This window comes from Dreissena polymorpha, chromosome 13 (genome assembly GCF_020536995.1).
Source record: "Dreissena polymorpha isolate Duluth1 chromosome 13, UMN_Dpol_1.0, whole genome shotgun sequence".
In the NCBI taxonomy this organism is placed as follows: domain Eukaryota; kingdom Metazoa; phylum Mollusca; class Bivalvia; order Myida; family Dreissenidae; genus Dreissena; species Dreissena polymorpha.
Genome location: NC_068367.1, coordinates 72033287 through 72061254, shown reverse-complemented (window position 1 = coordinate 72061254; position 27968 = coordinate 72033287). Strand labels below are relative to the sequence as shown.

The window sequence follows — 27968 nt, the reverse complement described above, 5'->3', positions numbered from 1 at the left end:
AATTTGCTCATTTTTTACAAAAAAGTAGCTGATCCCTTCTATTCAGCAGATGATCAAATTCATAAAGGTGGACACAATTGTAGTTGATCTCCCTTTTTCTGCAGGTGTTCTAACTCATAATGGAGGTTAAAACTGTAGTTTATCCCCATTTCAGCAGGTGATCAAATTCACAGAGGAGGTCAAAACTGTAGTTTTTCTCCAATTTCTGCAGCGGATCAAATCATAGTGGAGGTCAAAACTTTAGATTTTATCCGATTTCTGCAGTTGATCAAATCATGGTGGAGGTCAAAACTGTAGTTCATCTTCCCCTTTTCTGCAGGTGATCAAATTCATAGAGGAAGGCAAGCGGTTGGAAAAGCCTTCCGCCTGCCCGGACATGGTGTACGCTGAGATGTTGAAGTGCTGGAGTAAGGAGGCTAAAGATCGGCCCACATTCAAAAAGCTCAACACGCACTTCGCTGAGGAAGATGAATACGCCTCCACACGCGAAGTCATGAAACCCATTAGAACAAAGGAGTAAAAGAGATGATTTTCTGACAGATATGTTTTATCAGTCAGAAGTTAAAGGAACACATTCTGTGTTGTTCTTGAATAACTGGTCTTAATGCATGTGCTTAAAAGTTTTTATCCCAGCTTTGCCTGCGTGGACTGCAGGGAATAATCTGGAACAACAAAAAAATTAAATGCATTAAGCTGAGTTTTCGTAGAATGAGGCTAGTTTGATCAAATGACTTACTTAAAGACGACATGATGCACTCACTGTGCTAATAAAGACAATTGCTTGTTTGCATAAAACTACCTTGAACTTATGTTTCACATTAAATTGAAAGACACACACATTTAATTGAAGGACACACACATTAAATTGAAGGACACACACATTTAATTGAATGACACACATTTAAAAGATACGCAGCCATAAATAATTATTTCATGTGATGTATCAAAAGTAGGTATATAAGCCTGAAAATGTCTTGCCAATACTAGAAGGCTGCATGCCTCTTATAAGATAGTGTAGTTATTGTTACAAAACAGTCCAAAAAATATAACCTTATTTAAAAAATGTTGCCAAATGCTAAACATAGCTTTTTCCTTGATAGCTTTTTCCTTGGTACTTTGGTGTTCATTTATGATACAAGCTTATTTAGACAATTTATTGGTAATTTTGATTGGGAATGTATCTTTTTAGATAACGAGGAATAAGATGATTAAGTGGAAAAATTGTTTTAAAAAAATAGCATATTGAATAGCTTAATTGCCGTTTTTTCAGCCGGGCCTAATAAAAATGGACACCAACAAGTACATTAATCAAAGCTAAATAATTTGATTGAAATGACTTTGTGCTTTGAATATCATTCGAACTACAGCACATTTTGTTTACTCAATAACTCTGAGGATGTAGAAGTCATTTTAATCCATATTAGACACTATACATTTGTATAGAAGAGTCATTTTGATCCATATTAAGGACTATACATTTGTATAGAAAAGTCATTTTGATCTATATTAAACACTATACATTTGTATAGAAGTCATTTTGATCCATATTAAACACTATACATTTGTATAGAAAAGTCATTTTGATCCATATTAAACACTATACATTTGTATAGAAAAATCATTTTGATCAATATTAAACACTATACATTTGTATAGAAAAATCATTTTGATCTATATTAAACACTATACATTTGTATAGAAAAGTCATTTTGATCAATATTAAACGCTATACATTTGTATAAACTACAATTAAGTGACTAAATATGTAAAAAAAAAATCAGAAAGGTGTTTGTGAACATGGTTTATTTTGAAAAAATGTAAGTCCTTATTTTATTAGATGTGTGTGAATTCTTTGAAATTTTAATACTTTTATGCAACTATTGATAAATAAATTTTAGTAAAACATCATGACATATAATTCCCTTAATAAATTTCAGACTATATTGATATTGATTATAATTCATAACTATCATTTAGATTCATTGTTTCATTATGTTATAATTTCATTTGGGGGTGGAGGGCGGTTGTGTGGTGTGCCCTTTTTAACAAAATGAAACAACTATGTTGTATATAAATATTGTGTAGCATAATGTATCTAACGCAAAAAGTATATTTTTCCTGTATCTTAAACAGAATTTGTAGTATGAATTATGCTATAGTTTAATGTTGCTTTTCATATTATTGGTATAGCCTGGTGCTATGATCAAATGAAGGTAAATTCTATGAATTCAAAAACAAAGTGCTGTCAACAGTTCCACAGATTCTGCTTTTTGCTTTCTCTTATGTATGTGCTTATATAATTGTGTATAATGTGGACTGTTTGTGGTTTAATGCAGAATGTTATTTTGACATGTTACTGTATATATAGTATATGTGTTAATTAGTTAATTAGTATTTTTGTATATTTTATTTTAGAACAATGGTGACCAAAATTTTGTATCAGCTTACTTTAATATCGTTGAAGTTTGACCTGTGTGAACTGTTAATGCAGCAAATGGAATTTTTCTTATAAATGAGCAAATGTTCAGATGTTCATGATCTGATTCAAGAATTTTCTCCATTTTCGGATTAGTTTCCCAGAAGTTCTATCTGTTATATTAACAAATCCGTCGACAAGACAGAAAGTGCCATGCTTACAATGTTCACACTATAGATAATGTATATTCACATCTAGATCTACTTCTTTTCCATAAGGCATTACTGCTTTGGGATTGATACACTGACTTGAGTTAAATAGAAAACAAACACAGTTTTAATCTGTACCTTTGATTTCTTGTCCATCAGCTGGAGATCGTTAGTATCATCAATATCAGGTCCTTAATCCTCTTCTGTGATGGCAAGTGAACAATTGCCATAACGTTAGATACAGCACAAATAATATTAAACACATAAACACCAATAAACACATCTTCTATACCAAGATTGGATTGGTCAATACAAAGCATAGCATCGGGGCTTTAAATCATTTTTTTGCTACCTTGACGTCATGCAGATTTTTTACAAAAGATTTAAGTTTGAATACAATTAACCTCATAGCATCACATTTCAAATGAAACTGCAATATGATTTTTTTTTCAATTAAAAACAATCCTCTGCCTGGTTCATTACATTAACATGTTTTAGCAGATTGTTGCAGTCACAGATATGCTGACTTTAATTCCGATCATGGTCAGGCATACGCAATTTGGTTTGTTGAGCTTGATCATCGATTATATAAAAACGTTTCAAGGTCAAATAGGATGTGATATTTTGTGTTAACCAGACAGTTTATCAATTTTTGACTTATGTTCTTGATAACTACATTGAACAATCTTGCAAGTTAATCAAATACCTTTTGCATAAAGAGAATGTACCATCATACAAGGCTTGTATATTGTATATTTTCACTTCTTTATATACATGTATTGTGCAAGGAGTCAATTAATTTCATTCATTAACTGCTTTCCCTTTTTCATTTTAAGTCAGCATTACACAAATATAAGTGCAATATTTCAGTAAAACTTCTACTTTACATTATATATTATTGAGTATTTATAAGTTCATTGCATGTAATAAAAAACTAACTTAAATCAAAATTCGTGTTTTAACTACAGAAGGCACACTTTAATTAAGGTATATTTATGCATGTGTACTTGTTTACATTATGTATTTTAAAGTCAATACCTTCTTGGACGTAATCACACGTCTACAATAATTATTTGATCTAAAATCAAAGACTTAAGTGTTTTTCATGCCGTTATATCAATTCATGTGTTACATTTATATGGTTTGTTTCATGTCATTATTTTCAGTTGTTATATTTGTAACAACTACTACTACTCTCATGTGCTTTTCTGTTTTTATAAATGCTACAAAACATATTCCAATACACGTATAACAACTTTGTTGTTGTGATTTTAATGTAATAAATTTAGCATCAATATGAACGAATTCATTTTGAGTATCTTGTTTATAAGGGTTTTTGTTTTGTCATACCCATTTGCAGCAAAATAAAGCCCTTTTGTAATGATTGCTTTAGCAATATCTGTGTGCGTGTCATTTGGCACAAATCCAAAATTTCACCCTAAAAATTTGAATACGTTTGTCAATTTTATTGTCACCCTTAACAACTAATCTCAACAAATCGAGATAAGCTTACTATTTATCATGTATTTTTTACGCATAGTATATGTATTTTGTACTACAAACCAGTTTACCATTGCATGCAAGATAATTATTTTGCATACTAATCTATGTACAGCCCTTGTTATAGAAATGTTTAAATCGTCAGATTGTTATGTTTGTAACAGAAGCTTTACGCAACATTTTCACTTTGTTAGTTGAACATAGAAATCTATTTTATATCAAAGCATTTATACTTGTTGCTTTTACTTATACATGGGAATATGTTTAGCTGCCAGAATAAATTACACTAACTTTGATAAAAGCTTCCTTCTAAATAAACAGTCAAGGATTTGTTTATACCTTCATGATAATATGCATAATTGTATACATTCATTTTATTCGCTTCCAAAAAGGACCAAACTTTTGAATGCACGTGCCATTCCTTGCATGTCATGTAAAAACATAAATACATTAGTATTTTATATTTTCAGATCCCATTTTCATTGATTAGTCATAACTTTTAAGAGTTTCATGTGTTTAAACTGATATACTGTTGGCGAATTTAGATTCAAACGAAACAATCTGATCCGGAACCTTTCCAAATAAAACTGGAATTCTCCCTATATCCGGCAAGTATTTCGGGTTCACGCTTAATGTGTGTAAAAACACAATCAATTCTGGAATAATTGAAATAATTGCGTATTGAAACCGGCACGTTATGAACATCGTTGAATTGTCACGACAAGAATGCATCTTTGAAATACAACAAGCATCCTGTATGAGGCTAAAGAACTATGTTAAAATAATCACAAATACACACGCAAAGACAAATACTTATTTAAAATACAAAACATGAGGCCAATCATAAACACACCCCTTTCAGCATGGTCCCAAAATTATTATTTAGTATTGCATAGTCTTACCCACTACCACTCTTTAACACACCCCAGTATTTCTTGCAAATGGTGAAAATAACAGATTTTCCTTATCGGCAAACTATTTTTATACAAGAAGTATAATTACATCGTTCATCAAACTCGTTCCAGTGTTGTCAAGTTAAATGAACACACACTTATTCTAAATGTATGAGTAGTATTGCTGTTAGACGGAATTAAAGAAGTTCCCCGTAGAACAATATCTGCGACAGAGAAACGGGTTCTACAATATTAGATGCAGTGCTTGGTGTATTTATGACACGGGTCTTGTTGTGTTCCGCGGATGTATCCATTAGACCTCTCATCCAACTATCGGGTGTTGGTTCTGGAGATTTGAAAGATATTGATCGTTTCTTATTCACCTTATTTGCTGAGGACAAGCTCGATTTAAGCTGAATATCTCCAGGTTGGGTCGATGGCGATGTGCCATGCTGTAGAACCACAGGTTGTGAAAGCGATTTCCTATTTTTAACAATACTGTCTCCACGTTTTCTCTTTCTAGCAAGGTCAGTGTTGCTTTGAACAGCTTCCGGCTTTTGACGAAATTTCTCTTCTAGATATAATCGCTCTAGAAATGCATGCCCTCTTTGAACTTTTGAATGTATTGGAGAACTTATGAGTATTGAAGGACGGGTATAATCGGAAATTTTTAGAGTGTTCGATGCCTGAGGTAGTTTGCCTTTTCGTCGTTTAACAGGATTCTTTTGTATATCTTTCTTGTCTATAGTATCATAATTCTTTTCTTTTTTGGTGAAGCTTTTTAGATAACCATTTGTTAGTATAGTGTTTTCAGTTTGTTTTTCATTGTCAGCAACTGTGTTTGATTTCTTCTGATCGGTATACTTTTTGATAATGTCAGTAACAGCGTCGAGATCTGAACACATTGTTGCGTTGGTACAATCTGTATTGTCAGTCGAGAATATTGAGTAAGAACTAGAGCGGTTTACATTGGTCTGTTCTGTTAACTCTTCGCCTGATTCGCTGATTTGGCTTACATTGTTTTGTTCAATTAATTTGTCATGCACGCCACTAGTTTGGTTTACATCATCTTGGTCGGATAATAGTTTAGCATTTTCTCTTATTTCACTCATACTGTGTTCACCATTTGAAGCATTGACATTTCTGGCGTTTAAAATGCTTTGTTCGGTTAATTGTTCTTCATCGATGATGATGTGCTCTGCTGAGTAAGTATCACTGCTTACGGTTTGGTTGGTGCACCTTTCGCTGTCGTTTAGTTTAAGTTCTCCTTCTGTTGTGTCATTTATTTCGTTATCAACTTCTATGCTGATAGACAAAGCTTCTTCCGTGTGTGTACTTATGTGAAACCTAACACTTGATAGCTCAGATGTGTCAATAACAGAATCCGAACATATATTGCTATCTAGTATACTTAAGTCATCCACTTGATAAAAGTTGTTTAGTTTATCTATTGATTTGAATTGTGACTTCGACCTCTCCTTAACTGGTGGATACATTTGTTTTGGGTTATAAAATTTATCAACTTCTTGGAATGGTGTCTTTGCTCTTTCCTCAACTGGCGGATAAATTTCTGTGTCACTTTCTTCCGACTGGTGTCCTGTGTAAATCGTGTTAGTACTTCCGATAATATCATTCGTGTCTTCGTCACTATCTGTGTTTGAATCGTCTAAGTCACGTAATTCCTTGTATATATCATGCAGAGGGTCATCTGTTAAGTCAGCAATTGCCAGATCAGAACTCGTGTACAAACTTCGAGCGCTGCTACATTTAATAGCTCGGCCCATATATCCTGTTGTTGTTTCAGTTGTGCCAACACTAGCACATTTCTCAGAACCACAATCACTTTCTCCTAAGATGGATTGGTTCATTTGATGTCCTCTTGCAATGTCAAGCTTGGTTAGATGACCATTTTCAGCATTTTTTTCGATAGTTCCAATGTGAAAAACGTCACTTTCCTTGTTTTCTTGTTCTCGAAAGTAGTCGCGAATCATATCTCCAAATTTACCGGGTGACGGCGCGGCATGTTGCCTATGATTGTGGTGCTCTTTGCGGATAAACGTTGGCTCTTCCTTTTTAATGCGGATCCGATAACAGACACAGGTCATGACGATTATTATACAGCACACAAGTACAGATGTACCCACGAGAGACCCTATTAGAACAGGGATGTCCATCGTGGAGTTTTGTTTCAGCAAATTGTCACTCGATTCCTATATGAAAGGGGACAAAAATGTGCCAATTTTGTTAAATGATTTTTTATGCTATACCGAGATACTTGTATTGTTTTAAACCAAACATATTTTCTTTGTTTGTTTTTCATGTTAAATATTTACGTTTTGTCTTCTACTAAAGAAAATGTATGTTAGCTTCGTGTCAATTTGAAAACATCCTGATTAATCTGAGTGTGCAAATGTAAATAACACCCAGCATATAAAATCACGTTTATTACTGACGACAAACATGTGTATATTTTTACCAAAACAACGTATGAAAAAATCTAATTTCTTAGATTATCAAATGTCGCTATGACACATCAAGTCTTTAAGAGTTTTTAATAATACCTGTTTTAATAAAATGTTTAAAAATGAACTTGTTTACAATTTTAATGATTATCATTATCTGGACGTCTGTTGTCTTATGTACTTTGATTTAAAAGATCATAAACATAGTAAACAAAAACATACCCTTAAGTGTCCATAGTCATTAAATGCGTTAATTATTTCCAGTTAATCGCCAATTTAAACGCATAACTTATAGAAAAAAGGGAACGGTTTGCTATTATTTAGTTTTAAACGATCGGATTTATTATATTTAGCACAATGCTTTTGAACGACTTCTAAACAAAAGTCGCTTACAATAGGTATTGATAGTCTCCAAAAATCATGAACACATTTTCTCGCACCATGAGTAGATAAAATCATTACTGGCCTCATGTGTCAACTATTGGAAATATTGCTACAATCTTTAAACAGTCTGTTTAAAAAAACGTGAATATCCGTATTGTTTTGTTGACTTTAACTTACCTAAGTTAAGTTATACGATTGTAAATAACTTCACGCGGTGAAGGTTTATCCCATTGTTCTATGCATGCTTGAACGCTGGTATTGTACGGACGCGACTTATCACTCACTACGTCTCTGCCATTCGTCTTAGTTTAAAACGCACAAGCAAATCTCATATTTTGCCGTAAGTATGCGTTCATATGTCTTTTTTTCTGAAGCAAACTCATGCGAACATATGCGTTAGATTTGAAATAGCATTGCAAGATGCAAATATTTTGAAGATTATCATCTTCTTTGAAAACAAAAAAAGAATCTGTATACGATTTACACAATAAGTTTACGATATTAAAAATGACGAGTATTGAACAGGCATTCGCTTTCAATCAATTGTATCGCTCTCATGAAACATAACAAACGTCGCCATTTTGGCTGCCCTGTCATATTCTTATTTCTCCGTAATCCAGTGGTTCCGTATGCAAAATGAATATACCCAATCATAGTATGCACCAAATACCCGTCAGTCTGACTTTTCGGTTGTTCCGTTCTTCGTTATGTCACGACATCTCATGAATAATAGAGTCTGTGTACGTGCGTGCAGTACATTTTTTATTGCGTACATACGAATACTATACTGAAGTTCTATAAAACATGTTTGCTGAAGTTTCTTAAACTAAATAATGGCAAAATCTTTAACCTTACAGTCTGATTTCGATGTTTGAATCCGTATTATCTGTTTTGAATAGCATTGATATCTTGCCTTTTAAGGTTAAAAAGGCGACAGATTAAAACAAAATACGATGAAACCAGCCATTACTTGGTACTATGATACTTGGCTTTATTCTGAAACCTATTTGGCATTAAATTACTTAGCGAACGTATCATTAAACGCGTAAGATGGCTTCATATATATGCTAGTGCAAGAACCATGTTTCTTTCTGCAGTGTTAGACGTGCTTCTGGATTGGATAACACAATTGTATGTTTTGTCTTTAAATCATCTCACCCATACTCACTTTAAAGGTGGAATGTTGTTTTCTTTGATGAACTGTACTACAACCCAAAACTATAAGCGTCGCATTTACCCGTATAACTTGCAGACACTTTTTAACAGTGTATAGTAAGACAAAATTCCTGTATGTGTTACCCATGGTTTCACTTTTGTGCACGTTGACATGTTGCGACGCGTTACATTCAGCATAATATTTCATTTCAATCATTCTAGGCTGGTTCATAAACAAGTTAAAGGCCGAGTATCATAATATTTTTTGCCATTGCTCTTGATGATTTCAATCGTTTGTGAATATACATGTTTATAAATAGCGATCGTAAAAAATCGGCATTGGACCTTTAAGTAGAAATAAATAAATACAATAACAACTCCCTTCAACAGGGGCAAAATACAAATATCATTCCATATAGACATCGCACTTAAGTGCTGCGCCCAATAATTATTTTTTCTAACGAGTCAATTAATCAAATATTTACAGCGTTAGTGAAAGTAAAAAAAAAATATGTTTCGAAATAAAGTGTATACAAATTAAACTGGTTAAAGCCGGTTAAATTGTCCGAGGGGTTCATTTTAAAACTGAATGGAGTTATTTTAATAAGTTTGTCTCAAAAGGCACACACTTATAACACATCTCAAACAGGGTTTGCAAACTTTATCTTGTATGGAACACCGAATTTAAGAATTTAATAGCCTGCTTCTCTGCTCTTTAAATGTTACTTTTCCTACCAAGGATGTCTAATACCCAAATGTAGCGTAACCTGGTTAAACACTGTGGTGTGAGCTCATGACGCATTTGGTATATCAGATCATTCTATACATAGATGGTGACGTCACTACGTTATTGTCAGTAAGACCGGTGTGGCACAATGATATCAGATAACAATACTATCTGACATGTTCAGGCTATTTTATCTGTATTCACCTTGTACTTTCGATTTCAATGCGGCGCAGAGTTATGAAAAGCGTGAGCGAGGACAATTATAAAACTATGAATATGTTTGAAAAGTGACATTTTATAGTTATTTGTGTTGCCATATTTATAAACAGTGAGACGCATTTCAATATTATCAGCTACGAGTTTAAACCCAGTTGAGTAATACAGACAGGTAATATACACGTTGGTAACATATATCAACAAAATGGCTACGCATTTAAGTTCTGTTAATCAAAGTTCAGATTTTTTGAATGACTATTGCTGTGATGCATGTGAAGGTAAACATATTCAGGAAATTGCAGAGTGGTATTGTGAAACCTGTATGAAGTGTTTTTGTGTACCATGTAATCATCATCACAGTCAGTTATATTCTTACCATACCACATACGGTAGGGGTGACTTGAACAAGTGGCCTCTCACCAAGGAAATAGAGGACTTTCTCCAGAAATGTGATGTCCACAAAGACAAGAAGCTGAAAATGTTATGTCAGGACCATGATCAACTGTGCTGTACTAACTGTGCTTTTGTAAATCACAGGTATGCAGCATCTCTTCATGTTTACTAGTCTTTTATTATTTGTAATCACCAGATTTAACATATAAGAAAATATAAATATATAGTCACTTACATTGTTTAACTTAAACTTAGCTTCATTAAACCATTTCACAATAAGTAACATTAAGCAATTAAAGGTATGATAAAAGCGATTGTGATAGGGGCCAAACAGATAATAATAGGCCATATAGAAATAGTGATTAGTGAATCAAATTTTAAATTTCCACATACATCCTCCATTGTTTTATTACATCCAGTTACATATCATAGAATCCGTTTCAAAGCATTTCGAGAAATTAAAATGGAAGTTCTATATAAACAGAATGGTTTAACGTACTCGAAATTCAAGAATGGAAATCCTCTCCAAAGCGTTTTTGTTTCAATATGACACATCAGTATAATCATGTGAGGGCATATTTTACTGATGAATTATTATTTGAATTAACATGACATTGTGCGAATATTTTATGAGTTCTTTTATTAAATTGTATGATATGTGCTGATTCAATTTTTTGGCCAGATAATCAGTTCATGTTTAGTAAAATAAACTATGCTTCTCTTCATCTGTGTATGATTACTAATTTTAAAAACAGCTTCTATATTATTACTTGTAATCACACATCACGTGTATTTCAGTGCCGACAATCTGCACTAGTGTTTTGATAATAACATGGGTTGACTTAATTAATCCGGGTATGACCTTTCTCTTTGATTATCACAAACCGAAAATAAATATTTTTTTATTTTAACTATGCAACAAGTCCATTAACAAAATTAATGCATTCGAACTATGTGACAACCGTTGATACGTTTTTTAATTTCAAGAAGTGTAAATATATACCTTCAAAAATATTTGACATTTTAACAACTGACTTTGGATCAGTCATAACTTATTATTAAATAGTACCTTAGGCATGATGTACTTTTTTCAGACAGTGCACCAACGTGACTTTCATTTCTGATACAGTCAAAACTTATTCGACAGACCTAAAGCAGCTTGCAGACAAAATACAAACCATTGTGACAGATTTGAAAAAGCTTGAAGGTAACCGAGAGGCTGGTATTCAGTCTATAGAAGATTCATACAATGATCGAGTACAAGAGATAAGAGGTGCACGTGAGAGAATAAATGCTGCTCTGAATGACCTAGAAAAGAAAACCTTGAAGGAATTGGATGACATGAGGACGACACTACAATCCTCGCTGAAAAAAGATGTAGAGAAATGTAATACGGTGAATGATGAACTGAAACGACTCAGTGACGCTTTACAAGACCTTGATGGTAAAAATAAGACGGAACTGGCATTTATAGCCAGCAAGAAAAGTATGAGCAAGATGCAGGAGTTAGAAGAATTTCTTAAGGAAACAACTGTCGTGATTGGTCATTCATTATCATTCGAACACAACACATACATTGAGCAGTACTTGTCCGAACAGGTGGGTCTGGGAAAGATTCTAAAAGGAACCCAGTTGTCGTCCGACCTAGCTACGCCTATGCGCTCTCGGATAAATAGATACAATATCCCGGAAGTTTTGTTTGATAGATTCGCTAGGAATTAATCCCTGTACCAAATATGTAAATAATAATAATAATAATAATAATAATATATATATATATATATATATATATATAATAATAAGAAGAATAATTAGAATAATAACAATAATAATACACGAAATACAATCAATAGAAATTGCGGTATGATGAGCGCGACATATCACAAATACTCAAATATCAAATAACAAATATCTAAAATACGATAAAAACGTTAAATCCAGATAGCATAACAATGACATATGTAAAGTATTGTAATTACCTGTAGGTTATAAATTAAAGCCTACAAATATTGATAGTCATCAATGTGCAATAAACATCGATCAGCCTTGTTCAATGCTGTGTGAGTTCTGCGGTGCTCGTGCAGAAAAAGCGGGAAGATAGGTTACACTCAACTATGTTAGATTCAACTAAAAAACCCACATATACCCTACACTAAATAACCTTAATTTCTTTGACTACTTTTGTACTATCTATCTAATACAATTATATTTTCACCCTACGACATATTCCCCCTCTTTTAAAAAAATGACGTCCCGACATTTTACAACAATTGTAAGACGAACGCGCGCGACATACGCGAATGTGTACGCGCGTTTAAAAGAACGAAACGGTGAATGAATAAATTATGCGCAACAAAGTTAATGTCATATACTCAATGACATGTCGCAAACGCATGTATGCATTATGTATGTATTACATAGGCGTATATTATAATGTACACTTTAACTAAAACAAAATGCACATTACCAGATACAGTACATTTACGTAAAGTACAACAGTACTAGTACATGAAGTAAGAAATTTACATTGAACTTAAATTCACATAACCAGAAACAATACATAAAATACAACTAACGCACCTTAATACACAAAAGCGATAGACTGTACCAATTTTTAACACATATATTGGCCGGCTCGTGAGCCGCGAGCGTTAAACATGAATGGTTACCGACTTCTATCCGCCTGGCGTCTGGCATAGTGATAGGAGTTGGGAGGTACATGGTATACACGCAAAAAGTGTCTCATAAGTCAGATTGACTGGCCCTTTCAATAGGGGTGACACTATAATAAAAAAGACCTTAACCTTTACCTTATATTGTGTCCTCGTGCATTTTTACACAGTACGTTTACTACTCTTCACATTTCGTATTGTCCGCTTGTTTGCATCATTGGCACAGGTCTATTTCTCGCCGACCTTCGTGGCACCGGATGTATGTCCGATGGAACAATATCGTCGATTCGACTTCCCATTCCACGTCGTTGAGGAATAACATACTTCTTGTTCTTTGGTTCGATATCCTCCCCAACCGACTTTGTTGATTTGTCGTTTGGCAGTCCTAGTGGTAACAGGAGGTTGCGATGGAGCCTGCGAACACGTCTTGCTCGTGGATCATCTCTCCGGACGTCATAGAGAGGAATGTCCGGGTTAGGATGATCCACAACAAGGTACGGTTCGTTTTCCCATTTGTCACAGATCTTGTGTTTTCCGCGCACGGTGACGTTTCGTACTAATACAAGATCACCTGGTATAATTTTTGCTGCGTGTGCCTTTTGGTCGTACAGACGTTTGTAAACCTCTGCTGTCTTAGTAGCTGTCTCCTTGGCTTTCTTGTAGGCGTCTATAAGGCGTTCACGAAGTTTTCGTGCATACTCGTTTGTAAACTTCGCATGGATGTCGTCGGTGTTCAAACCAAGTAGAGCATCTATTGCCAGTCTAGGGTGGCGACCAAACATTACATAATACGGTGAATAACCAGTACTGTCATGTATTGTTGCATTATATGCATGAACCATTGGTCCAACGTGATCTTTCCAGTTGCTCTTTTTATCTTCGTCCAGTGTCCCTAGCATCTTCAACAGGGTTCGGTTGAACCGTTCTACCATGCTATTACCCATAGCATGATATGGGGTAGTACGGGACTGATTGACACCTCCGAGACGACATAGTTCCGTTATCAAGGTGGACATAAAGTTTGCTCCCTTGTCGCTATGAATTCGCTCCGGAAATCCGTAATTTACAATGAACTTTTCAAACAAAACTCGAGCAGTTGTCCTCGCAGTTTGATTTGTAGTTGGGTATGCTTGGGCATATCTTGTAAAGTGGTCAGTTACAAGTAGTATATGTTCGAAACCACATTTCGACCTTTCAAGACTATGGTAGTCTATACAAATCATCTCTAGCGGGGCAGACGAGAATATGTTCACAAGAGACGCAGACTGTGGTGCTGCCTTGCGTCGGATACACCTGGGACAAACAGCCACCTTATCGCGAACAAATGTGACTATTCCCGGCCAATAAAACCTCTGTTTGAATAGAGACGTTGTTTGATCCCTTCCTTGGTGTCCAAGATCATCATGCATAGCTTGAAACACCTCGTTTCTTAACGTAGAAGGCAAAACAAGTTGATGGTATTGCTGTCCACAAAGCACACCGTTACGGTACAACACGCCATCCCTAAGTTCCAGCTTATCCCAATCTCGCCGATACTTATCTACCTCAGATATGTTGCCTGAAGCCCGCGTAGCTGACGGCCTGGTGCCTTTCTGAACGTGGTCAATAAGTATTGATTTTACGGGATCTTTCACCTGAGCTTGTCTCCAGTCCTTGGAACTCAGTGTGTATGCTAACAAAACATCATTAGGAACTGTTGTACTCGCTTCAGCCTCCACGTCTAATATACTGTCTGGAGCAACGGTGCTGACAACTAATGGCAATGTTTCGACTGTAGCAGTGACTGACGTCGTCAAAGCTTGTATGGTATGGTCTGTGGGTCAATCTGCATGCGACTTAAACCATCAGTATCCGCGTTGCTCTTTCCGGGACGATAGCGAGCAGTGAAGTTGTAATTCGCTAAAGCTGCCATTTGACCTGTGGCATCGAGTTTTGCAGTGGTGGTAACGTAAGTAAGCGGGTTATTATCCGTGATCACTTCGAAATTTGCACCATATAAATAGTCATGAAATTTCTCAACGACTGCCCATTTCAGTGCTAGAAATTCGAGTTTGTGCGCTGGATAATTTTTTCAACGATGGTTTAAGAGATCTACTAGCATATGCGATGACTCGGTCCTTTCCATCTTGATGCTGGTAAAGAACAGCACCCAAACCTGACCCTGATGCATATGTGTGTAAAGTAAATGGCAATTCATAGTTTGCATATGCCAATATTGTTGGATTTACCAATGTCTCAACCAAAGCTTCGAACGCTTCCTGTTGTGCAGCTTCCCATTTAAATTTTGGTTTCTTTGTACTTTTGTCAGTTTTCTTATTCTTCGTGGGCTGACCAACAAGTAAATTGTTCAGTGGTCGAGCAAGTTGTGCAAATCCTTTAATAAATAGTCTAAATAGTAACCAACGAAGCCCAAAAACTGTCTGACTTCTTTGACAGTAGAAGCAACTGGCCAGTTGGCGATGGCTTCGACTTTCTTTGGGTCTGCTTGAATCCCATCTCCGAAGACCACGTGCCCAAGATAAGTTATCATAGTCTGGAAGAATTGGCACTTCGAAGGGTAAATTTTAAGGTTGTATGAAGCTAATCTTGAAAAACACTGGTCTAGTCTATTGATATGGGAACTGATATCGGAAGAAAAAAATGATGATGTCATCTAAATATATTAGGCTATCACGAAGATTCAAATCACCCATACATTGCTCCATCAGGCGTTGAAAAGTTGCAGGGGCATTACACAAACCGAAAGGAAGCCTGTTGCATTGAAAAAATCCTAGCCCGCCACACTGAAATGCTGTCTTCTCTTTGTCCGACTCTTCTAACTCTACTTGTCAATACCCGGATTTAAAATCTAATTTAGAGAAATACTTCGATCCGGATAAAAGGTGTAATGTGTCTTCGACTGCTCGGTAAAGCGTAACTGTCTTTCTTTGTTCGTTGATTAAGACGCCGAAAGTCTATGCAAAATCGTATGCTGCCATCTTTCTTCCTCACTATCACACAGTTTGAAGACCACGGAGATGTTGATTCACTAACATTCTTTCAGATTTTCTCTAACTTCATTAAAGAGTGCTGGTGGGATTCTTCTGTACGGCTCCTTGAATGGTTCTTCATTGAGAAGTTGTATCTTATGTTTAACGGCTTGAGTGTGACCCATATCTAAACTGGATTTCGGAAATATAGCATCCCATTTTTCAAACAAGTTGTACACTTGGGTCTTTTGTTCTTCTGTTAATTCGGAGTCATCAAGGTCTACTTTATATTTCTGTTCTAAATGTTCATTTGTTCTTTTGTTTCCTCTTTCAGATGCTTCGACATGATTGATAGTTGCATTCAGCGGTTGGAATATAGGTGCTTCACGCAGTTCTTTTTCCTCATTCAACTGACATAAAGTCTGTTTGGCTTTTATTTTAATCGGTCTAGCTGTCACGTTGCATATGCGTACAGGTATCCGAGCTGTCTTTCCAATTGTGTCGATACGTAAAACTCTTGGGCATATGATGGCGCTGTGGCATCGTATGTCTTCTATTGGCTCGGTTATAGCTTCATTCATAATGCCTTGTTTTCTGTAAAAGCCGGACACGGTTCTGCTTTCACCAGGATGTAATGTTATAGGCTTACTAGCGGTAACTATTCCAATATCTGCATTAACAGACATAAATCCAGCTGCCCATACATAATTTATTGTTAAACTGTCAGCATTACATTTTAATTCTCTTAATACATTTTTGCCGAGCAACACATGAGCAGTACCATGATATTCTTTCACTGGAACTATAAGCAAAATAGTTTGAATTGGCTTATCAGTAAACTCCTATTCAATATCTGCACATATATATCCAGAGTATGGAATTGTACTGCCATTTGCACATTTTAATTCAAGACCAAAGTCCTCCAAAGTGTACAATTCTGGCTTTGGTGACATGCCTTCATAATATACTTCAGTGATGGTGCTTACTTGTGACCCGCTATCAATCAGTGCTGTAGTATGTATACCGTTCAATTTAATTTGAAGTTGGCATCACCAATCATGCGTTGTAATATTTCTTTATTTGTCCATGTTTCAGGGTTTATTGTTCTTTTCTCGTTTCCACTCTCATCCAACCTTGCGATAAGAGCTTCATCTTTGTCATTATTTTGACAACCTATCTCTGGGTTACTACTTCTCTGTTCATAGATTTGATTCACACGGAAAAATCTATTGTTTCGTGGGCGGTATCCACCTCGGCCCCTAAATGTTGAATTGTTCCTAAAGCCTCTATATGACTGACCTCTGTTGTAACATCTATTTCCGGTTTCTGCTACCATGGGTGGCCTTTGTCGTTCTGCTGACAAGCTGTTTAGTTTTTCTTCCATTGACTTAATTCGTTCTTTTAATTCATCCAACAATTTTATATGAGGGTCGAATTGTTGTACATTTATTTGTTTCTTGATTTCTGGTTCTTTGTTCACCTTCATCTTTAGTTCTTATCTTCTCACTTTTCTTTTCAGTTCTTCAAATGTTATTGATGATTCAAAAAACAATCGCGTCGCATTTTTCAATTTAACATTTCTGAGATGTTTCCAGAATCGTGCTTTCAACATTCTTTCTTTTCTGCATGTCTGGATCTCCCCTCTGTTTATGGCTTTCTGAATTATTTCTTCAAGTCGGATGCCCCATGCCGAAATGTCTTCGTCTTTTTCCTGCTGTGCGTTGTAATATTCTTTCATTAGCTTTTCTCCACTTTTAATATCTCCATAATTGCTTTCTAAGGTTTGTAAGATTTCTTCGCTAGTTGCTGTGGGTCTAAGTGTTGTAAATACTTTCCTAGGTTTTCCACTTATGGCATTTCGTATCGCTTGTCTTAATATTTCCTTATGATAAATGTTCGACTCGCGGATACTTTCAATTTCAACTTTCCACTCGTTAAATTGGTTTGGGTTAGAAAATTTTGGAATATTCGGTTTGATCATAAACGTTTTGTGATTATTTTCTACTGAATCCTTTGCTTCCTCTTTATTGACGTGATTGTATTGTTTTCTAGTAGGTTGATTATAAAATTGATTATGATGGTCTCTTTGTCAAACAAACTTTGTCCTAATTCTGATCTCTGATTCATTAGAGTCTGTATTCTCTTCCTTTCTTCTCTCAATTTCTCTTCATTATCAAATTGATTTTTTATGGTCTCTTTGTCAAACAAACTTTGTTCTAATTCGGATCTCTGTTTCCTTAGAGTTTGTATCCTCTTTCTTTCTTCTCTCAATCTTTCGTTTTCCTTCAAATATTTTATTTGAGTCTTCATCTGAATAGTTTTGACCATTTCCATCTCTCGCAATTTCATCATTTCAATCTGCTCTTCTAAATTTGTTATATCTTCAAGTTCATCATCTCACTGATCCTTGTCCCGAGTACTATAATCATCATGTTCTCTTACTTTCTCTCTCTCCATTTTAATTCTGTCCCCAGAATTAACCTTATTCAGACAATTTTCTTGCAACGCCTTATCGTCTAACCACTTAAGTTCTTTGTCTACAGTATCTTCGCTTGCGTTTGAACACATACTCTATCCTTCAAATCTGTTACTTAATTGATCTAATTTGTCGTATTCATCAACTGTAATAAGTGTGTGTCCTCCATCTGTTTTCCGCTTGTATATGTCAAAATCTCTCTGGTATTCGGTTATCCTCTTGCCACTTCTGTATTCATATCCACAAGCTCCCTGTACATCATCATTTTCAAATTCAATACCAATGTCAGTTTCCCTCATTCTATGTACTCCTAATTCTAACGCTTTCCTTCGTTCCTTTAGTTCTCTTATTTGATCATCATCTTGTTTCTGCCTAAGTTTTTCCTCTTCTTTAAGTCTATTTAATTCATCCTTGTCATGTCTAGCCTTTCTTTGTATTTCAATTTGTTCAATTATCTGTCTCTCTAATTCACTAAGCTGTTTCATTTCAATATCTCTATCCCTCTGTTTTATCATTTCAAGTTCTCTTTCATTTGCAATCCTATTAGCTTCATCTCTCAGCACTCCTCTCCTTCGAAGTCTTTTTTCCCTATCTGTTATATCACCTTCCATGTTTGGAGAATGACAATTCATAAATGTACAGCACTATGATTGCAAATATATTCAATTATGTATTTCACTTCAAATGAGAGTCACACAACTGTCAATAATCAGCGACTAAACTATCACTATATCATATAAAATATCTCATTGTTCACGCTCTAAACAACATTAAAATTCATAATTCACTTAAAAAAACAACAGTAACAACATCAACACAATGTACATTAATTGCATTAACTTGTGAACACGCTTCACGTAAGTATTCTTTCAATTAAACTAGATGTTATTACAATATGCAAAACTGTTGTAATTTATCGAGTTATGTAAAAGTATTACATCATTTAATTAAATGCTTAAAGCATTTGATGTTATTTGCAAACATAAAGCCATGCAAAGCAATAGGATTGTCCCTGATTAGTCTATGTGGACAGGCTTATCGGGGACGACATTTTAAACACTTGAATTAAGCCCATTTTTCCCAGGGCGCGGCTCGTATTATATGTGGTATTTCCTATATTTACAATCACCAAAACATGTATTTACAACAATCTAAAAATGCTTTACATTCAATTGTTTCATAAATGCATTCACGATGTAAATATTTATATACATTTTAAGTATTAAACGTTTTGGTATAAACTTCAGATAATGATTTTACCTCTACAAACGTGTTACTACGTTTAGTATGTTTGAGTGTATTTTGTTGAAAACTCTATGTAGTGAGTTTATCTTTTTTAATCTAAAAATGTAGAAGTGACATTTTGATCCGGATGAAACATTATGCATGTTATACACTACATTTTTAAGAGTATAAATAAGCTAACTACAATTTATGAATTGAAACACTCTTTTAGGAACTGCTTCTATGTATTAAAGTCAGACTAACCTGTTTTGAACATTGATGAATTTACAAACAAAAACATTTAAATTGTTTTAATTTAGGTGAATGCTTTGAATTTTGAATTCAATGCATTAATGCATAAATACATGGTAGTAAAACATTATCGAATCCAAGGCCCTACACACAGTTCATGCTAAACTGATCTGTATTGTAATACATAACTATAATTTATATTCATTGTATCATAATTATTAGTTTTGGGCTCTGTATGGTTTGCCTGTTTTAAGAAAATGAAACAGCTAGATTGTATACAAATAGTGTATATCATGTTGTATCTAAAGCAAACTATATATTTTCTTTAATGTTAAACATACATTTTAGTATGAATTATACTATATTTAAATGTTGCTTGTCATATACTATGTATAGCCATTCTGCTTCTGCTTTCTCTAATATATGTGCTTGTATGATTATGTATAATTTCGACTGTTTTTTTTTGTTGTTTGACGCAGGATGTTATTTCGGCACGACATTGGATTGCTACTGTTGAGAGTGTATATGTGTTAATGGCTATTTTTTTGTATTTGATTTTTTAACATTGTTTAACTGAAATGTTTTAATTAGCTTACTTCAACAATAGGTTGTTTGTCATTTATTGAACTGATAACGTAGCACATCGTTAGATGTTCACGATCTTATTCAACAATAGTCTCCATTTTCTGATAATGTGATATCAAGTTCAATCTTGAATATTTACACATGCACTGACACGATAGAAAGTTCCAATGTACATAATATAAATACGTTCATATGCGTGACCTACTTATTTTCCATAAGACTTACCTGCTATTTGATTCAGAAACTGACCTGAGTTAACCATTATAAAAACACTGTGTAGTAGCGGACCAATTCAGTTAAACTCATTTTCATTTTTAACGTCATGGAATCTCCATTGAAGTATTTGTAGAAATTGTTGTGAAAAAAATGAACAAAAGGTAGGTACATGCCTGTTTAAAAAATGGACTGTCAGCTATTCTCAGTTCACTTTTGTTCTAGAGAAACATCTGGCGCGAAATAACATGGTGCTTGGTTCTGCCCCTTTTTGGTAACCCTCTAGGATGGACAAATGCAAAAAGTAAAAAATCAGTTTAAACTTAATATTATTTTGCCACAATTCAACAACTAATAGATAAACTAAACCAAAACCCATAAACTACAAGTTCATGACTAGAAATTCCTTAGATTTTTAAAATTATTTTCAAAAGTCCACCTTTTCACCTTGCCACATATTGCAGCACCGTTCACCTTTTGCAATCCTAGATTTTCCCTACATTCATTAATTTGTTAAATATGTACATGATAAAAAATGTAGATTGGAGAACGGAAACTAAAAAAGTAACTTTGCAGCACCCCGCTGTTTTAATCAATACATGTCTTTTCTGTTCATTAGTTTAAGTTTAATCGCATCTTCACTATAAGGTCTTTAGTCCTATTATATGAGGCTGGTGACCAATACCCATACATTTAGATACATGACAACAATATATGAAAATTATGAACACCAATAAATACAACTAAGGGTTCAACATTTGATTTTTCAAAGCAAATAACAACTCTGGGAGATTTATGGCAGTTAATGGCTGCCAAAATCCCACACAGATGTATTCACAAAGCAGTGAAAATAAACTCAACATCATAACATCACAGGTCAAATGAAACTGCAATTATGTTTTATGTTTCAATTAAAGACAATCCTATGCCTGGTTGATTATATTCAATTGTTTTAGCAGCTTGTTGCAGTCAAATATATGCTGGCTTTAATTCAGGTCATGTTCAGGCATATGCCATTTCCTTTGTTTAGGTTGATCGTGTATTTAATAAAATGTTTCAAGGTCGATTAGGACGTGATATTTTGTACTTTACCAGACAATCATTCGATATTTGACTTTTTGCGGGATGACTACATTGAAACACTCCTGCAAGTGAATCAAATAACTTTTGCTAAAAGAGTACATACTCTCATAAAAAGATTGTGTTAGGAGTCCATTAATTGTAGTCATTCAGCTGCTTTCCTTATTTCATTTTTAAGTCAGCATTAGAAAAATAATTTTAAATTATTTCACTTTTTTATATTAAAGTACATTTAATTAAGGCGTATTTATGCATGTGTACTTGTTTAAATTATGTATTTTAAAGTAAATACTTTCTTGGACTTAAATACATTTCTACAATCATAATTCGATCTAAAAATAAAGACTTATTTGCATTTCATGCTGTTATATCAATTCATGTGTTACATTTATATGGTTTGTTTCATGCCATTATTTTCAGTTGTTACATTTCTTACAACTACTACTCCGAAGTGCTTTTCAGTGTTTATGGATGCTACAAAACATACTCCAATTCACGGCTAAGAACTTTGTTGTTGTGTGTTGTTTTAATGTAATTAATTTAAGCATCAATACAAACAAATTAATTTTGAATATCTTGTTGCTATAGGGTTTTGGGTTTTTTCATACCCATTTGCAGCAAAATAATGCCCCTTTTAATGCATGCGTTAGCAATATAGGAGTGCATAACTCCAAAATTTCACCCTAAAATGTTTATATGTTTGTCAATTTAATTGTCATCCTTAACAACAAATCTCAACAAATCGAGATATGTTTTCTATTTATCATTAACTTTTCACATATATGGTATGTTTTGGACTAAAAACCAGTTTACCATAGCGTGCAAGATAATTATTTTGTATACTAATATAAGTACAGCCCTTGTTAAAGACATGTTTAAATTTTCAGAGTGTTATGTTTGTAACAGAAGCTTTACGTAACATTTCACTTTGTTAGTTGAACATGGAAATCTATTTTATATGAATCATTTATACTTGTTGCTTTAACTTATTCAACGGAATATGTTTAGCTGCCAGAATAAATTAAGCTTAGTTTGATAAAAGTTTCTATATTTTACACTGTGAATGAATAAAAACTGTCACGTGACCACAAAAGTCAACGTCAGTAGTCATTTTATGTCAACAAACAGCCGCGCAAGGTAGGTTTTTTTCCCAATATCTTTGCTGACCATCCTCTGACTTTCATACGACCTAGTGCACGCAATATGGCATGCATATAGCTTTCGATCGGTATATCACGCGTTTTGTGTGTTGCTATGGTTTTCGAGAACACTTCGGCGCAAATTTCCATTTAAGAAGCAAACGTCAGTAGTAAAATTACAAAGAGTCAGTGTTCTCGAAAATTAACGATCACAGAACTGTCTATGCTTTACCGGACGAACATATATTACATATGTCTATGCATAAACAAACACAAATATCAACCAGATATTGAATAAACGTTTAAAGAGTAAAAACAAATATGGCAAACGTCAGTAGTACGTTTAGGAATGGCAAACGTCAGTAGCAAAAAAATGCAAACGGCAGTAGCCGAATTAATGCAAGCGTTTAATTTAATAAAAAACATGTGAAACAAAATAATTTATGCTAATTTAGATTTAAATTAGATATAACTAGTTAAGATTGATGTCATAAATTAATGCACGACATATATAAATTCTGCAACAACAAAAATGAACTAATGTTTAAGTTATATTATGTGCATCTAACAGTTTATAGGTGTCTATCGCAACCGTTGTTTATTTTTGGTGTTTTTACTTCATATACACGTATATTCGTTAATGCAGCATCAACATATTGAAAAAATATCCCGGAAAGAGAAATATAATGCTTTTGAATATCAACCGTACTTTCGTTTTGACAACTGACGACAGGAATGATTTTGTACAATTGATCTTTCATGCACGCCACTGGTTTGGTTTACATCATCTTGGTCGGATAATAGTTTAGCATTTCCTTTTATTTCAGTTATACTGTGTTTACCATTTGAAATTACAGCGTTATCAATTTTTGCGTTAAAACTGTTTTGTTCGGTTATTTTTTCTTCATCGATGATGATGTGCTCTGCTGAGTGAGTATCACTGCTTACGGTTTGGCTTGTGAACCGCTCGCTGTCGTTTAGTTTAAGTTCTCCTTCTGATGTGTCATTTATTTCGTTATCAACTTCTATGCTGATGGACAAAGCTTCTTGCGTGTTTGTACTTATTTGCAACCTGACACTTGTTAACTCAGCTGTGTCAATAACAGAATCCGAATAGATGTTGCTATCTACTAGTATACTAAAGTCATCCATTTGATAAACGTCGTTAAATTTATCTATTGATTGGAATTGTGACTTCGACCTCTCCTCAATTGTGGATACATTTGTTTTGGGTTGTAAAATGTATCAACTTCTTCCAATGGTGTCTTTGCTCTTTCCTCAACTTGCGGATACATATCTGCGTCACTTTCTTCCGACTGGTGTCCTGTGTATATCGTGTTAGTACTTCCAAGAATACCAGTCGTGTCCCCGTTACCATCTGTGTCTGTATCAGACACAAATCGCGACTATAATCGCGACAAACACTGCTGTTCCGACGACAGACCCTGTAAGAACTGGGACGTCCATGCTTGACTTTTTATTCAACAATATGTCACACGATTCCTGCTTAAAAGGGTACAAAACCGCGTCAATGCCGTGCAACAGTGAATTTTTATGTGTTATCATCGCTATTTAGGCTGCAAACATACAGATTAATCTAGGTGTCTATGTCTGTGTATTCCGTTTCATATAAATTATGATATGTATATAATATATATATATATTATTTTTGGAAAACCACCAACAACAAAAACCATTATAATTACAAAGACTTTTGTTTAAAATACACATACATACAGTCTGTATAATTTGTAGTAATACGTGCTTTACTTCTAAATGATAAAAATGAACTTGTAATGCTATTGTCATATATCATTTAATTAAACAAAATAAAGAACAAAATTAAACTTGAAATAAACACAAAAACATACCCAAAGTGTCCAAAATGATTTAGTGCATTTAATGTGTCCAGTTTATCGCCCATTTAAATATATAATTAATAGAAAACGATTGAATAATGTTGGTTGCATTATCTTTGACATGAATCGATCAATGCTTTTATAAAGACTCATGAACAAAAGTCGTTTAAAATCGCTATTGTTTTTCTTCAAAAATATATACACATGTTTTCACATGCGTAGATAAAATCTGTCAACAATCTAATGCAAAACAAACACACTTAAAATAAACATTCTGATTTCCTTATTGCTCATTGCTTTGTTGACTTTTTCTTACCTTAGTTAACTTATGCGTTTGTAGATACCTTTTCACACGGTGAAGACAAACACGTACCATTTTTCCGTGTACGCTTAAGCTGGTATTGCACGTACCCGACCTTTAACGCAATATGCGCAATTTGTCTCTTCCAATCGACTTACACACAAGCAAAACTCATATTTTGCCATAACAAGCGTTCACACATATATTTTTCTGAAGTAGACGTTTGCTGGTATATTCAATTTACAAAATTTGTTTTACAATACAGTCGAAACCCGATGGCTCGAAATCGCTTGGCTCGAATTTCCAGTTGGCTCGAACGGACAAAACCCCTCCCGGATAAAAACCCTCCCGTCATTTTAATAGGGGGCGGACGAAAACCCTCCCATGAATAAACATGGGCGGACAAAAACCCTCCCATGAAAAAAACGGGGGAGGACAAAAACCCTCCCGTGAAAGAAATTTAACACTTAGTGTTGCATTCATTAATCCGACAAAATTACCCATTGTGTGTAATGTGTATTGTGTTTTCAGGGGCGTGAAATTGAAAGAAAATGTGTATCCATTAACTGTAAACATACCGCTTTCTAATGTGCATATATATCCGATAATCCGATATAATATCAACATCAATTAAAACATAAAATGAGGCCATTTATAGACAAGTGAATTTAAATTTAGATTGAACCCAATACGATACAGTGCAACGTTTAATCGCGTTATACGCTCATTCATGCAAAAAAACGTGCTTTCCGGGAAGTTTATGAAAACTTTGCGAAAATGAAAGTAAAATTCTGTTAACAAATAACAATTCGTTAGCATGTAACTAATTTGTCTTAATTACTTATTTAATTTATCTTTGACTGTAACGTTTTGAATTGCATTTTTGCAGACAATATATAAAGCATACTGTATTGTCAAATATATACAATAATATATATCAAAATAGCAAACTGTGAATATTCAACTGCGGACAAAAACCCTCCCGTGAAAGCAATTTAACACCGACAAATGCAATTGCTTCACACATTGTTGCATTCATTAATCCGCAAAATTTTCTCAAAATAGCAAACTGTGAATCTGCAACTTCATTAATCCGAAAAAATCACTCAATGCTGACAACATTTGCTCAAAATATCATACTGTGAATTTGCAACATATAAATTTTTGTTTGTGTAAAGGCACACATCCAAAATGGAAATTATCACCACTAATCACTTATCACTCGTCCGGTTGAGGTCCGAGCAGCTATCGGCAAGACGGAGAGTCTGAAGCGGGCCATCCGTAGGAAGAAACGTGGCGTGGTACCAGTAGAGCCAGCTGGTTCTGTCGGCATCCCATTGCCGCCGCAGTACACCACAACGCAGCCAGATGGGGACAAGTCATTCCTTATCTATGACAATGCATCTACCGATGCACGGGTGCTGGTCATTGTGGAACGTCATCACATGTCTGCAGTAGGACAACGCCTTGGCCGAAGCAGAGGTGTACCGGTACGAACACGGGGAGCCGTTAGCAAAGCGAGTCCGGAAGGGGACCCTTCTTCATCAGAAGAAGATGCAACGCCTATGTTAGGAGGTAGCGTCGGGAAACAAGACGGCACAGGACTTCTTGGCTGCAGTTGGGCACTGCATTCGTATTCACGTTTAGGAGTGTATGTGAACTGTGTAAGATTAATGCAATTTTGTTTGTTTGTATTCTCAAGTGTCTACAATGTTGGTTTTTGTTAAAAATAAATATCTAGGATAACCGACAACAAAATACAAATGTCGGAAATGTCATTCGGAAATGACCGATTTCGGATTAAAAATTCATAAATAATCGTTGGTACTTGAATTCGTGACTCAGATTTCACGGGAGGGTTTTTGTCCGGTCCCGTTTTTTCATGGGAGGGTTTTTGTCCGGTCCCGTTTTTTTCATGGGAGGGTTTTTGTCCGTCCCCGTTCATTCATGGGAGGGTTTTCGTCCGGTCCCTATAAAACTGACGGGAGGGTTTTTATCCGGGAGGGTTTTTGTCCGGCATTCCCTCGAAGCACCGTTTTTATTGCTATATATTCATATAATTTTTTGTCGGATGGCTCGAACTCGCTTGGCTCGAATTGTTATCACAGTCCCGGCCACAGTTTTCACACGTTCTTTTGTTTAGTTGGCTCGAACTCGCTTCGGGTGACATAAAACTGTTAATCGATTGGGACCTTTTGATGAAATAATTGATGTCACAAATGTTGCAAACATCGACTCAATCGTTAATGATTTGAGTAAAAGATGACGTTTTGTATAAAATCTGACTTCTCGTAGACGCAGTATTACGCTGAAAAAGGCTAATTCTAGAGAAGGCCCCGGTACCCAATCCGGGTGGATATCTAAATCAGCACTACAAAAATTAAGTCATTTTAGGCAGTAGAAAGTGGCAAAAACATCAACAGCGGATTGACGAAGAATTAGGAATGCATGTTTTGTTTCTAAATTCGCTGTTACATGCACCCGTGTATGTGCAACGTAAAAACATGCTGATGTAATTTACTATATGATATTTGTTTGATTGAATGTTTAACTGTTTTAACATATTGGTTACTAAAAATATTAAGTATAAATTTGGTTCTTGTTAATTCAAAAGTAGATAGTAGTATGCAATAGTACGGAGTTTAGGCAGTATGAATATTCTTCAAGAGGTGCAACAATCTCTTGCACGACGGTTACATTACATTCACCTCTATGTTGGGCTCAGAACGGACTTTTGTTATGAAACAGTCTCATTTATGTCATGATCATTCCAAGCGTTCATCATTGAGGTTACAGAATACTAAACAATCTCTTGTTCGACGGTTACATTGCATTCACTGCAT

The 27968-nt window shown here is 34.7% G+C and overlaps 2 protein-coding genes across 2 annotated transcripts in view; both read left to right on the top strand.

The window, feature by feature from the left end:
* The window catches only part of LOC127855774 (tyrosine-protein kinase HTK16-like), a 29423-nt gene extending 24997 nt beyond the window's left edge, over positions 1 to 4426 (top strand). Inside the window, exon 18 of the mRNA XM_052391577.1 lies at positions 320 to 4426. Within this exon, the coding sequence (XP_052247537.1) occupies positions 320 to 520 (201 nt within the window). The 3' untranslated portion in view covers positions 521 to 4426. The remainder of the gene's footprint in view (positions 1 to 319) is intronic.
* A 5714-nt stretch (positions 4427 to 10140) lies between these two features.
* The window catches only part of LOC127854762 (uncharacterized), a 32168-nt gene continuing 14340 nt past the window's right edge, over positions 10141 to 27968 (top strand). The window contains exons 1-2 of the mRNA XM_052389817.1: positions 10141 to 10499; positions 11450 to 11628. Of these exons, the coding sequence (XP_052245777.1) occupies positions 10168 to 10499; positions 11450 to 11628 (511 nt within the window). The 5' untranslated portion in view covers positions 10141 to 10167. The remainder of the gene's footprint in view (positions 10500 to 11449; positions 11629 to 27968) is intronic.